The sequence below is a fragment of the Leiobunum rupestre genome, chromosome 9 (genome assembly GCF_980474605.1).
Source record: "Leiobunum rupestre chromosome 9, qqLeiRupe1.1.hap1, whole genome shotgun sequence".
NCBI lineage: Eukaryota > Metazoa > Arthropoda > Arachnida > Opiliones > Sclerosomatidae > Leiobunum > Leiobunum rupestre.
The window spans coordinates 31,650,768-31,665,027 of record NC_143392.1 but is presented as its reverse complement, the minus strand read 5'-3'; the positions used below and the strand labels follow the sequence as shown (position 1 = coordinate 31,665,027).

Below are 14,260 nucleotides of genomic sequence, written 5' to 3'. Positions count from 1 at the left end.
AATATTGAATTTTATAAAATCTTGGTTGTAACTCCCTTCATCTTAATTTTTTTAATACTCTAACATTTAATAGATTAAATTTTTTTTAAACATTTTGTTAATTTTTGTGTTATTCTGATTGCATTATATTAGAATTGAAGATTGGATATTTACACTTACCATAGGATTCTACGGTTGAGTCAGGTAGCCTAAAGTTTAATGCACCTACCGCATACACTTCCAAGAACATATGTACGTGAAAACAAATGTATATACCTATTTGTGTCTATATCAAGCATAATGTGGGTAAGGTAACCAAAGTTCACCCACATTGAGATTATTTATTTCGAGAGATAATTTTAAATGCAAAAGAATATATATTTTCCCAACAATAAATGTGTAAATATTAATGTGCTATGGTTTAGTACTAAGCTAGGAATACGATAGTAGCAATGTGTTTGTAAGTAGGTAACTATGAGAAAGTAGCTAGGGATGCGCCTAGGTAACTGTAAGTAAGTATCTAGGTAAAGGTTAGTAAGTTAACGTGTGGGAGTTGGTAGGCATGAGTAAATAGGCTGGCGTGTATAAGTAGGTAAGTTTGGCATTGTCTTAGTTAAACTTTTAACCTTTGGATTACTGATAACATGTCATTAGCTGTTAGGTGGCCATTTCACCCTTGAAGAAAAATATTACCCCAGATTCCATTTATGAAACTCTTTTGTCATACGGAATACCGCTACGAGTTCTTTTAAAAATTTCAATATTAAGTTATTCGCAATTTCAAAAGATTTGAGTTTTTATGTTCATTTTTGTTCTATTTAAATCTTTCGGCTGATCTAAAAATAAACACCACAAATTATCCTTACTGAGAGTTTGATACTACAGTACACTCTGTTAAATAAGTCTTCCGCCGTTGGGATTTTGGCACTTATTTGCGATTATCTAAAAAACTATGAATGATAGCAAGTTGAAACCAATTTTATTTTCAATATTTTAATAATATCTTTCATACCTATGTCTTGATTCAGGTATAGCATTTCCATATCCGCCGGAAACGCCAGATATCGTTTTTGACAACATTTTTAATAATGATGTTACGCCCCTGAATCCTGCATTTTTGGATTCAAAAGGGTCGATTCATATTTAGAAAATGCCATCGTTATCCGGCTACGTCGAACCGCTGCCTATCGAAAATTCGGGTCGGCATAAAAAAAATATTTTTTGTTAATATTTGAAATTAATTATTACAAATTAAGTAGGCGAATATACTTCAATATCGAAGTCGTTATATTTGCCCTTACTAGCCGACCAATTGCCAACTGATGTACGACGTTATATTTGCCCTTACTAGCCGACCAATTGCCAACTGATGTACGACGTTATATTTGCCCTTACTAGCCGACCAATTGCCAACTGATGTACGACGTTATATTTGCCCTTACGTCGCACAAAACTACATGTAGGAAAAAATCCGCTATAATAAAACAAAAACGTAAATATTTTTTAATTTACGTCAGGTATGACATCTACGACTACGAAAGAGTTCAAATAGTCAGTCGAAAAATCTATTATCTTAAAATAAGTCCCCTCTGGCATAGGTCACATGGGTGTAGATGAATTTATTTGAAACGGGTATAGGTCACAAAGATCCCAAATTTCACTAACTTCTGGTAAAGAAGTAAAATAACTTGATTACGGAATACTCATGAGTTTTAAAACACATTTAATATTAAATAATAAAATTAAAAATTAAACAAAGGAGCCGTGATGTTAAAACAAAACAACTATAGCGGCAAAGACACAACGTTTTGAACCTTACTTGGTTCTTTGTCGAGTTATTTTACTTTAAATTATGACAAAAATCAGCCTCTCTATTCTGGTAAAGAAGTTTGAAATATGGGATCGTTTCTACCACAGATTTATGTGTTAGTCTATCGGCAATTTGAATGCCTCAATTAGTATAACACACATGTCTATAGGTTTAAATGACAATAAAATTAAGTCTAGTAGAGTCGAAAATACAGAGTTTAATAATGCGTCGACGTCGGCCCGACTTTATATTGCTACGATTCTTCAACAGAGGTGGGTACAAATTGTGAGCGGATACCGAAATGAACGATCAGACGTTTTTTATTTGAATGATCAAGTGGGCGAGTGCTCAATGCAGTTGACGCTATTTTCTCTTTCTTCAACTGAGCCAGCCCAGACCGAGCGCCAAAAAGTTATCTCAGTCACTGTTCGTGCGAGATCAGCCGATCGAAGCGCTAGCATGCTCACTTTTGAGCGCCGCGTCGTCTAGCAGCTAAATAGTTCGTTCACTAGAAAGCACTGCCGTAAAGTCGAGAGAGATCTACCCGAGTGATTGAATTCATTATGCTGACGGATCTCATTCACGGAGGGCGATCGGATGGTCTGTTGGACCACAACCGCTCACTCGGCGGGAGGCCTACTTATCAAGATTCTTAATTTTTTATCATCATAACTTATTTTTTAATTGTTATAATCAGTGACGGGGTGAATAGTTTTCTTTAATTTATCATTGATTTGTGTGTTCTAAAATTAAATAAAAAGCGGAACAGAGGGTGCGCAATACTAACAGTAAAAATTAAAATTAAAAACATTTAGAATATTATAAAGGAATACGAAAAACAATTGGATAAAATAAACCGAAAACCAGGGATAGGATCTATAAAATTGGACTTTTGTATCTATATTGCACTATTTGACAATGAAAATATAACGTCCGTCGAGTTATTGAACGACGAAACCCCTTCCAGATTGAATTTTATCACTGTAGGTAACAGTGTAAAAAAGTTACGCGACCAATTTGTTTTCCCCATTTTTTTTTTATTTGAATATCGATTAATGTACGGTTTAAAAATTAAATAAATATGAACTATTTTGTAATGTAAAAAAAAAGGTTATTCAATATTTAGCTCTAATGTACAAAAAAGTTAAAAACAAAATAGACCAGATAAATGTGAACTTTAAATTTGCTCCCCTTTACGTCTGATAAGAAAATTTAATTAGAAATCACTTGTTTTCGGTCGCTTCATGGAACGGGTCACCACTCTCACTACTAATGATTTATATGTATTTTATTCACGCGCGCTTGTAATAATGTTTTTAAATTTATGTCATTAAACTTGTAAATATTCAATCAAACAATCGCCTAGTTCTTTAAACCACTTGTGTAATAATTTAGGTAGTTTTTCAGTCGGCTGCCTAGAATTCTTAGCTCTCCCACTGCGCAATTACCAGCGCACGAAACAATTACCACATAAATTTGGTGCCGAAACCCGGGATTATCGGACTCACGGTTCCTTTAATCAACGAACTTGCACGAGATATTGAACTTTGCGAATTGAAGATTGAAGATCGGGTAAGACCAGAACAAAAGCGAATTCATACCACGATGTCGGACACACCAGAATTGACCAAATATAAAGGAATGCGAACCACAGTAAGAACCAAAACCACTAAGATGATCAACGCCATCAAAGCTCAGGTAGAAAACCCGTACTCAGACATCGAAGACATTGAGGACCACTTAGCGTTACTTAAATTGAAGGAAGCAAGCCTCTCAGACGTAGACCAAAGGATTGCGACCTTACTAAACTGCACAGCGGAAGACGATCCCAACCTTATCAAAGAATCAATCGAGGTTCAGGACTACCAGGAGCGAATTGTTCTGATTCGAAATAGAGCTAGAAGGGAGCTCAACAAAAGAGAAGTAACCATTACCAACGAGGACTCTGACAGCAAGGACGATCGATTAGCCAGTTCACGAGATCAGTCGAAATTGCCAACTCTTCACCTACAACGTTTCAGCGGAGAATTCACGGAGTGGCCCGCCTTCTGGTGTCAATTTCAAGCTACAATCCACCAGCGACAAGGACTATCCAGAGTAGAAAAAATGAACTACTTAATATCGTATTTGGACGGTGACGCGAAAGGTGCCTTGTCGGGACTTAAAGTGACCAACGAAAACTATGAAGTTGCAACAAAACTATTAGAAGAACGTTACGATAATAGAAAGTTGGTAATCAACGACCTCATGAAAGGTCTAATGAAATCAAATCCCGTGGACGATTCCTCCGATATAAGAGCTTTACGTAAGTTATATGATTTATGTGAAACTAATTTAAGGAGTCTTAAAGCAATTGGGGTAGATATCTCTGCTAATAGCGAAGCATTATGTCCAGCTTTAGTTAGTCGTTTACCAGACGATATTCGTCTTAAATTTAGTATGGAGCAGGGTAGAAATGATGATTGGTGTATAGATACTTTAGTAGAATTCCTTAAGAAAGAGGTGGAGGGACGCGAAACCTGTGCAATGTTAAGTAATTCCGGTTCAACCAAGCGAGCTTATACCAGAGATAAATACAAGCCTACCAGGGTAGATGACAACCGCACGAAAGGACTCCTTCGTGGTCCAGCGCTTCATCCTTTGCCACCAACGTAACACGCAGAAGGGTCTACTGCATTTTTTGTAAATCAGATATTCACGCCATGGTTGATTGCTCCAACTATACACTTGAAGAAAAAACGACACCTGGTGAAAACGTCGGGAAGGTGTTACCTTTGTACGTCTACCAGACATAAAAGCGAAACCTGCAATTCCGATTTCAAGTCCTGCAGAATTTGTAAAGGAAAACACAACGCTTCTATCTGTCACAATAATCCGTCTCATAAGGCATCCACAACGAAAAACGATACATCAAAGTCTCCTGACGAAACCTGCGTCAAGGCCATTGGAGTTGGTAGTATTTCTGGAGTACAGAAGACCGTATTTCTACAGACCGCCAAGGCTCTAATCAGAAGTCCAGAGAGTTCCGAGCCAAGTGAAATTGTCCGGTGCCTACTGGATAATGGTAGCCAAGCGTCATTCATTCAAGAATCGTATTCACGCAAACTTAACCTTCCTATTGTCGGGGAACAAGTCGTCCAAATTGGTAACTTTGGAAATGACAAACCCACTACCGCCAAAAGAAGACTTGTACGTCTTACCATCCAGAACGTCAAGATCCCAAAAAAATCAGTTACCATAACTGCAGTCGAAGTACCATTCCTATGCAATACCATTACCCTAGTCAACTGCGAGGAAGTCGAAACATTCGTTCGATCCAGAGATATACAACTAGCAGACGAACCCAGCTATCAACCTCCATGTATGACTAGCATTGGCGTGCTAATTGGAGCCGATTTTTACTACGAAATAGCTAGCGGAAACATCGAACGAATCGCCAGGTCACTTGTCGCCGTCGAAACTAAGCTTGGATGGGCCATTCAAGGTCCAACAGGTTCCGGTCCAGTCACTGCACACAGCATTTCCGTCACGTCAGTTTCCATTGTCGAAACCGAAGTTTCAAACGCCTTGAGATCTTTCTGGGACCTGGAATCCTTAGGAATCCGAGATGAAGTCGAGGAGGATAGTTCAGAGCAGGCAGTAATCGAGAACTTCAAGAAGGAGACAACGTTCGTTGGGGGCAGATATATAGTCAAGCTTCCATGGAAAGTTTCAAGATCACAACTACCGAATAACTTACCAACGGCCACCATGCGCATGAAGAAACTGGTTCAGACATTTAAGCGTGATCCCATATTGTACCAAGATTACAAGGCCGTCATAGAAGAGCAGTTACGAATGGGTATATCCGAAAGAGTTGAAAATCCCAATGAAGAACCCAGCGGTACATATTACGTTCCTCATCAGCCAGTTCGCAGAGACACTAGCCAAACGACTAAACTCAGGGTCGTTTTCGATGCGTCAGCTCATAAAAAGGGTTGTCCAAGCCTCAATGACCTTCTATTTAGCGGTCCTAACCAGAATCCAAATCTTCTTAACATGGTATTGCGATTTCGGAAATATCGCGTGGCTGTCGTTGCAGATATCGAGAAGGCGTTCCTTCAAATCGGAATAGCAGATGAAGATAAGAATTGTTTAAGGTATTTGTGGGTAACAGAAAATAATGGACGTGTTCAGGAGGATCAGTTTGAGGTTCTCTGCATGTCCAGGGTTGCATTTGGAGTGACTTCTAGTCCGTTTCTTCTTTCCGCGACTATCAAGTTACACATCGAGAAATATCGTGAAACCGACGAAGAAACCGTCAAGTCATTGGACAACGATCTTTATGTCGACGACTACTGTAGCGGAGGAGATGACGTCGATCAAGCCTATCACAAGTCAAAATCAGCGTCCAGAATTCTTAAAGCCGCGAACATGAATCTTAGGAAATGGAATTCCAACTCAACTCAGTTCAGACAGAAGTGGGAAGCGGAAATGGGTACGGACGAAGTCAATACTACAAGTAGTCAAAAAATTCTTGGAATGTTATGGAATCCCCAAGACGACACATTTTCTTTCGACGTAGCTGAACTTGTTAAAGGTCTTCAAGACATTCGAGCCACGAAGAGACATGCCTCAGCATTGTTGCCAAGATTTATGACCCTATTGGACTATTGTCACCGTACGTAATAAGAGGTAAAATGTTGTTCCAGAAATTTTGGCAACCGCAGTTTAACTGGGATAAAGAACTCACCGAAGACCTCAAGGCCGAATACTTACAATGGCTCAAAGAACTTCCGTCGATTCAAAACGTCACTGTAGAACGTTGCTACTTCAACACAAGGCACGAAATCAGATCTATAGAACTTCGCGCGTTCTGCGATGCCAGTATCAAAGCCTTTGCCGCCGTCATCTATATACGCTACGTTACCAACAAACAACAGATTCTTGTAACTTTCATAACAGCAAAGGCTCGAGTCGCACCCTTGAAAACAGATAAACCCAAGACCAAACCACTGGAAACAGCGACGACGGCTGTTGGACATCAGACATCGTTAACTCTTCCCAGATTAGAGTTAATGGGATGTCTCCTTGCAGCTCGCCTAATTACCAAAGTCAAAAACGTCTTCGAACCACAAGAACTTCCAGTTTTCCTTTGGAGTGACTCCACTATTGCACTTCATTGGATAAAGGAACCAAAGGAACAATCTAAACCATTTGTGCATAATCGTAAAGAAGAAATTCTACGATTAACCAGACCACAAGATTGGCGACACTGTCCAGGTCATCAGAACCCTGCAGATATCCCAACGAGGGGAGCGAGGGCAACTTAATTACCACAGAATATCCGTTGGTGGAAGGGGCCAACCTGGTTACTAGAAGACAAGTCGACATGGCCAAATCAGATCTACCAGTCGCCCAGAACCGAAGATCTAGACGTAGAGAGAAAGAAAACTGTCCTTGCAACGCAATGTAAATTACCTGAAGCGAAAGGACTATCTAATATCATAGATCCTCAGAGATATCATTGTGTCAATAAAATTTTCCGAATAACGTCCTACGTATATCGATTTGTTAATCATTCAAGGAATATCAATAGAGACAAGGCAGATAACTTGGCCGTAAATGCTGAAGAAATGGCTTTAGCCGAAATACAGTGGATTAAAGACTCTCAGCAAACGGATTTCAGCAACGAACTCGCTTCCATAAAGAAAGGCGGCCAGGTCAAGCAGAATTCACCGATCGCCACCTTAACTCCCAGATTGAACCAAGATGATTTACTAATAGTCGGAGGTAGATTGGACCAGTCACGACTTACGGATGACGAAAAACATCCACTTATTATCTCTAAGAAAAACCAGCTGTCTAAGTTGTTGATGGAACGAAGCCATAATCAAGTGTACCATTCTGGGGTTCAAAATACACTGACGCAGTCTAGGGGACGATACTGGATTGTATCAGGAAGACAGCTGGCGAAGACAACAATTAAGGGATGTATGATTTGTAGAAGATCTATGGCCAAGCCAGGTGAAGTACCAGTGGCACCACTACCAGCAGAAAGAATTGATCAAGCCGAACCGTTCTCAGTAGTAGGTATAGACTTCGCCGGACCCTTGTATGTTAAAGTTGGAGAGCAGGTCCAGAAGTCGTATATATGCCTATATACTTGCGCCGTCACCAGAGCAGTCTGGTTAGAACTGGTACCATCACTAACCACCCACGATTTCTTATTAGCACTACGTCGTATCATTGCCCGAAGAGGAATTCCTTGCATTATTTGGTCTGACAACGCGCGTACCTTTAAACGTGCCGATGAAGATTTGAAACTGATTTGGTCAAGTATCAATAGTCAAAAGGTGCGAGAATTTTTCGGAAACCAAGGCATTAGTTGGCGATTTATAGCCGACAGAGCCGCCTGGTGGGGTGGATATTGGGAAATCATGGTAAAGGCGGTAAAAACTCCTTTAAGAAAAGTGCTCAGACAAGCCAAACTAACTTATTTCGAGATGCAGACCGTCTTGACGGAAAGTGAAGCTGCAATTAATTCTCGCCCGCTTACTTACGTGTTCAGCGAGTCAAACGAGCCTACACCTTTAACACCAGCTCATTTTTTGATCGGCAAGCGAATCACAACATTACCCCCACAGAAACCCAAACTGCAAAATGTTCCTGCCAATCAAAGAGAATTATACAATCGACTTCGTCACCGAGAAGCCCTGCAGGAGAGATTTTGGCGTAGGTGGCAAAAAGAATATCTTTTGGAGTTGCGTAACGCTCATCACTCGAAGGTCGTAAATAAACCAGGGTAATTCCACGTCAAATCGCCCGATTTTGGAAAAAGTTCCCCACGGCACCATAACCAATTTTGATGAAAATTTACAAGTTATTAACATATATAGTTTTAGTGGGAAAACTAAATATTTAGCTCTTAATTCCTTGTAGTTTTTAAAATATGATATTTTAAAAAAAGCATGTGCAAGGAACGACAATTTTCTTTAATCGAAAAAGCCATATTTAGGTCTAAATAACTCGAGAAAAATTAAAGACAGTCCCGTGAAGTTAAACACGGGTAAAAAATATGTGATCGAGAGTCCTCGTGTGAAGTTTGAGCCAAAACAAATAAACAGGTAATTAATTATAAAATTTTTAAAATGGAGATTTTCGCTCAATTTTAGTTTCGCGAGTTAAATTCCACGGTATGCGTTTCCAAAACTATTGATTAGACATAAGATATTGGATTACTTATGGGGTAAAACATACCCAATTAACACGAAAATACCAATAAAAATATCTTAAAAGTGTAGTTTCTGGGTTATAGTTGCGTGAATCGACCCGTTTTTGTGAAAAATTAGAATACATGGTACTGTTTCAAGCGAAATTACGGTATGGCGCCAAATGATACTCATGTGAAACGTAATATAATTTAAAAGCTAATATTCCAAGCTACAATACGGATAAATAAAAAAGTTGAGTATGGAAGAGCGCCAACTTTAAAATTAAGATTGAATTTTACGAAACTTTGACGCTTTCTTTTCGACAATTGTGTAAGTGAGGTTTACTATACCTACCTGTTGATGACGCCACGAGTCAAAACTTCAGTTTCATTGTTCAAGACGCTTTACAAGGTCACCACTGAACCAATACACAGGCAACCCTACATCCATTCGTCGTGTATTATAAACCCTTATTATCAGAAGAGACGCTTGAACATTATAGTTAATTAATTTCGGATTGTCTCGCACACAACTCCAATACAGTGCATTCATTTTTGACCAAAATGATTGCTGATATCATGCGAAAACTTCCCACCACCATTGACAAAATAATTTACTTCAGTGATGGAGCCGGCAGTCGGTACAAAAATTTTAAAAATCTCGCCAATTTATGCTCCCACGAAAATGATTTTAAGATCAAAGCGGAATGGTACTTTTTCGCCAACTCACATCGCAAAAGTCCCCGCGATGGACTTGATGGCACTGTGAAAAGACTTGTGGCCAAAGCGAGTTTGCAGGCTGACAAGACTCCCCAAATACAAAAACCAGAAGAGATGTATACGTGGTGTATACAAAATATTAAAAACATAGATTTTGGATACATCGCTAAAACAGACGTTGAAATCACGTCGAAAAATATTCGCTAAACGAGAGATATGTCGGGATAAAAACAATCGCTGGAACTCGATCACCCCACGCTTACATTCCTGAAAATGAAAACGAACTTAATTGAAAGAGAGTATCAGATGATCAATTCTCGACGAAAGTGATTTTATTCCAACCAAATAATATGGAAGGTTTAGTTTGGGAAGAGCGCATGCCAGGTACATTTATTACGTGTACATACGATGAAGAATGGCCGGTAGGAAATATTGTAGAACGACGCGAAGAGGAGAAGGACGTCTCCGTTAGCTTTCTTCGTAGAAAACATTTAAAGCTCTATTGGCCCAGGAGAGAAGACCTATGTTGGGTACCTTTGCGGAATATTATTTCCGATGGAAAAACCTACTCAGCACTTTAGATTGGAAAACAATTACATTTTTGTCAAAAATTAATAAGTATTTGTTTTGTTTGAGCAATTAAATGAACAGTTAAATGCCTTAAGATCAATTTTCATTTTAGAGATAATTATTTTTCTAGCCTAATTCCCACTTAACGACTTTTCGATATTTTCGCGACGAATTTAGTTTTCGCCGTATAGCTTGGCTCTATAGTAAATTTTATTCGCGACCTTCAATTCGTCTCACGTAAATCAAATTTCGCGCTAAGTGGGAATCAGTCTTAATACTCACTTTTTTAATTTACCATATTGTAGATTATAATATATAATATATAAGCTTTCAAAATATAATATGTATAATTTAATTATCATTTGGCGCTGTAATAAATTTCGCTGGAAACTAGCGTACATTGATGTTTTTCAGCCCAGGAAATAAGCCCCCGCGTATAAGTAACTTTGTGGTTCATAAGTTGCCTTAACCCAAGAGAAGCGAGAGATATTCTACTCGTCGGCTATCACAGCAGAGGTACACCAAGAAAAGGAGAGGTGAGTAATCATCAGAACGACTCGTGGCGTCTTCAACAGGTAGGTATAGTAAACCTCACTTACACGATTGTCGAAAAGAAAGCGTCAAAGTTTCGTAAAATTCAATCTTAATTTTAAAGTTGGGGCTCTTCCATACTCAACTTTTTTATTTATCCGTATTGTAGCTTGGAATATTAGCTTTCAAATTATAGTACGTTTCACATGAGTATCATTTGGCGCCATACCGTAATTTCGCTTGAAACAGTACCATGTATTCTAATTTTTCACAAAAACGGGTCGATTCACGCAACTATAACCCAGAAACTACACTTTTAAGATATTTTTTATTGGTATTTTCGTGTTAATTGGGAATGTTTTACCCCATAAATAATCCAATATCTTATGTCTAATCAATAGTTTTGGAAACGCATACCGTGGAATTTAACTCGCGAAACTAAAATTGAGCGAAAATCTCCATTTTCCAAATTTTATAATTAATTACCTGTTTATTTGTTTTGGCTCAAATTTCACACGAGGACTCTCGATCACATATTTTTTACCCGTGTTTAACTTCACGGGAGTGTCTTTATTTGTTCTCGAGTTATTTAGACCTAAATATGGCTTTTTCGATTAAAGAAAATTGTCGTTCCTTGCACATGCTTTTTTAAAAAAATCATATTTGAAAAACTACAAGGAATTAAGAGCTAAAAATTTAGTTTTCCCACTAACATTATATATGTTAATAACCTGTAAATTTTCATCAAAATTGGTTATGGTGCCGTGCGGAACTTTTTCCAAAATCGGGCGATTTGACGTGGAATTACCCACCAAGAGAAATGAAGCCTGGAGATGTAGTAATAATATTCGAAGACCATCTACCAAAACACATGTGGCGACTTGGAGTAATAACCGAAGGTATTAAGAGTCGAAAGGACAAATATATTAGATCGTACTGGGTTAGACTTTCCAATGGCAGTGTAATTAAGCGCCCCACCTCTCTTCTTTATGCTATGGAAATTGGTTAAGATCGCGAAACTAGGTTGAAATAATATTGCATATTATTGGGGGCAGTGTAAAAAAGTTACGCGACCAATTTGTTTTCCCCATTTTTTTTTATTTGAATATCGATTAATGTACGGTTTAAAAATTAAATAAATATGAACTATTTTGTAATGTAAAAAAAAGGTTATTCAATATTTAGCTCTAATGTACAAAAAAGTTAAAAACAAAATAGACCAGATAAATGTGAACTTTAAATTTGCTCCCCTTTACGTCTGTTAAGAAAATTTAATTTGAAATCACTTGTTTTCGGTCGCTTCATGGAACGGGTCACCACTCTCACTACTAATGATTTATGTATTTTATTCACGCGCGCTTGTAATAATGTTTTTAAATTTATGTCATTAAACTTGTAAATATTCAATCAAACAATCGCCTAGTTCTTTAAACCACTTGTGTAATAATTTAGGTAGTTTTTCAGTCGGCTGCCTAGAATTCTTAGCTCTCCCACTGCGCAATTACCAGCGCACGAAACAATTACCACAAACAGGTTAGGTTAGGTTAGCGGGGCGTAGGCCCTGTAGGTTAGATTAGGTGTTTTCAACCCATTTGTTGAGATAGGGCTTACGAAAATCATATTTCTATATATAAAAATTATTTAAACAAATATTTTGTTTTTTTTTTAGTATGCTGTATATACATATATATATAAACGTTTGTAATATATTAAATTCTCTCGGTTTATCAGGCCAGTTTTTCTTTGTTTTTTAATGGGAAACTGCGGCGGTGGAAAACCACATGAGGCCCCACGCTTTCGGGAAAGTGCGCAAACAGGAAACTGCGCTATTGGGAACTGCGCAAATGGGAACCGCGCTTTTGAGAACTGCGCTTTTGGGAAACCGCGCAAATGGGAACTGCGCTAGTGGGCATAAACCGTATACGTACCCCCCTCAACTTCCAACATTGGAAATACGCGTGGTTATAGAGACTGTACGCGAATTTCTCTCTGGCATTTTCCAAGCCGTTCTAATATGACCCAAAGTAACAAATAAGTGTGACACTTATCGGAGGCCGTTCTAATATGACCAAAAGTAACAAATAAGTGTGACACTTATCGGAGGAAGTTCTAATATGAAAAAGACACAAATAAGTGTGACACATATCAGAGCAGTACGCGATGCTTGCAACGTATGAACAGAAGTAACAAATAAGTGTGATGAGAAGTAAAAAATAAGAGTGACACTGATCGAATGAACCTTCGATGCTTTCAAAGTATAACTAGAAGTAACAAATAAGTGTAAATACAATTATGTGTGGCCGTGGCTATATATTGGTTGTGATACCGACGTGGTTGCTGTGAATAGCTCAAACAAACTTAACACTGGTTTATATTATCCTATATGGAGAGATGACCCTAAAAAAAAGAGTGAACAATGAAGATGGCGTCAGTGGTCACCGTCGAGCTGAGGATGTGGCGGAGGATCACCCGCTGGTTAGTCGGGGAACAAACACCTCTTTTTTCCTTGGGGGAAAAAAGGGAAGTAAATCCTTTCGAAAGTACTTTTTGAACTCTATACGTAGTGACGTGTAGACAGTGTCAAATCAAGTTCATACGCGGGCTTGCAAACCATACGTTCCAATTACTATATTAACTTAATTCTGCGCCATAGAAATGACAAATTTAATTTGGCGGGGTAATTAATTTTCAATGAAAGTTAATTGTTTTTTACATACAATCCCTATTTGTTTCTAAACACCAATACGCATATGAGAAGGGAGAAAACCCTTTTACAGTGGTACCGCCATTGTGTGTAAATTTTTAAGAATCTACTTGTTACTAGATGGTGCCATTAGTTCACAATCAGAAATATCAAAAATGATAAAACCCGCGAAAGTCTAATTTAAATTGTGGTTATTTAAAAGCTGAAATTTGGTATACCTATTTTTTATAAAATATTTTATATAAACTTTCAGCTTGAAATAGCACTTAAATTATTATAATTATATAATAAATTATATGAAAAAGCTCAGCTACGCTGAGAAAAAAGGTGATATCTAGCTCTTTTCGTATAATATCATTACGGCCAAGAAGGGCCATGTATTAAATTGGATGTTAAGTGGAGTTTTTTTGCGGGGGAATATCTTTTTATGTGAAATTAATTTAAATTAAAAGAGATTTAAACGGTTTTAAAACCACAATATATTTTTTGAAAACCGTTGAGGTATCTTTTAATTCAGTTTTTTTCACAATGTGCTTCTCTTCACTTCTATAAAATTAATTTGTCTAACATCAATTCATGTTTTTCTAAAAATATTAAAAGTTAAACAAGTTAACAACAGCAACGTACATAAATGTCTTATTAGCATTACAGTTTTCATTTTCGGGCTATACGCAAGTTAGTTTTATATAGGGGTAGTCTTATCTCTTGAAGATAACGGAAAGATAAGACTTCGTTACAAAAAATATCTCCATTG

General features: G+C 37.8%; 3 protein-coding genes across 3 annotated transcripts; all 3 read left to right on the top strand.

Moving 5' to 3' along the window:
- The first annotated feature begins 3,394 nt into the window (after positions 1-3,394).
- On the top strand, positions 3,395-6,457 carry LOC149927142 (uncharacterized). The gene is made up of 2 exons (XM_090157821.1): positions 3,395-4,378; positions 4,481-6,457. The coding sequence occupies exons 1-2, from the start codon at positions 3,395-3,397 to the stop codon at positions 6,455-6,457; spliced, it is 2,961 nt and encodes a 986-aa protein (XP_090013947.1).
- Positions 6,458-6,468: 11 nt separating this feature from the next.
- On the top strand, positions 6,469-7,101 carry LOC149927141 (uncharacterized). The gene has a single exon (XM_090157820.1). The coding sequence runs from the start codon at positions 6,469-6,471 to the stop codon at positions 7,099-7,101; it is 633 nt and encodes a 210-aa protein (XP_090013946.1).
- Positions 7,102-7,160: 59 nt separating this feature from the next.
- LOC149927140 (uncharacterized) lies at positions 7,161-8,577 on the top strand. The gene is made up of 2 exons (XM_090157819.1): positions 7,161-7,240; positions 7,356-8,577. The coding sequence occupies exons 1-2, from the start codon at positions 7,161-7,163 to the stop codon at positions 8,575-8,577; spliced, it is 1,302 nt and encodes a 433-aa protein (XP_090013945.1).
- Positions 8,578-14,260: the final 5,683 nt, after the last annotated feature.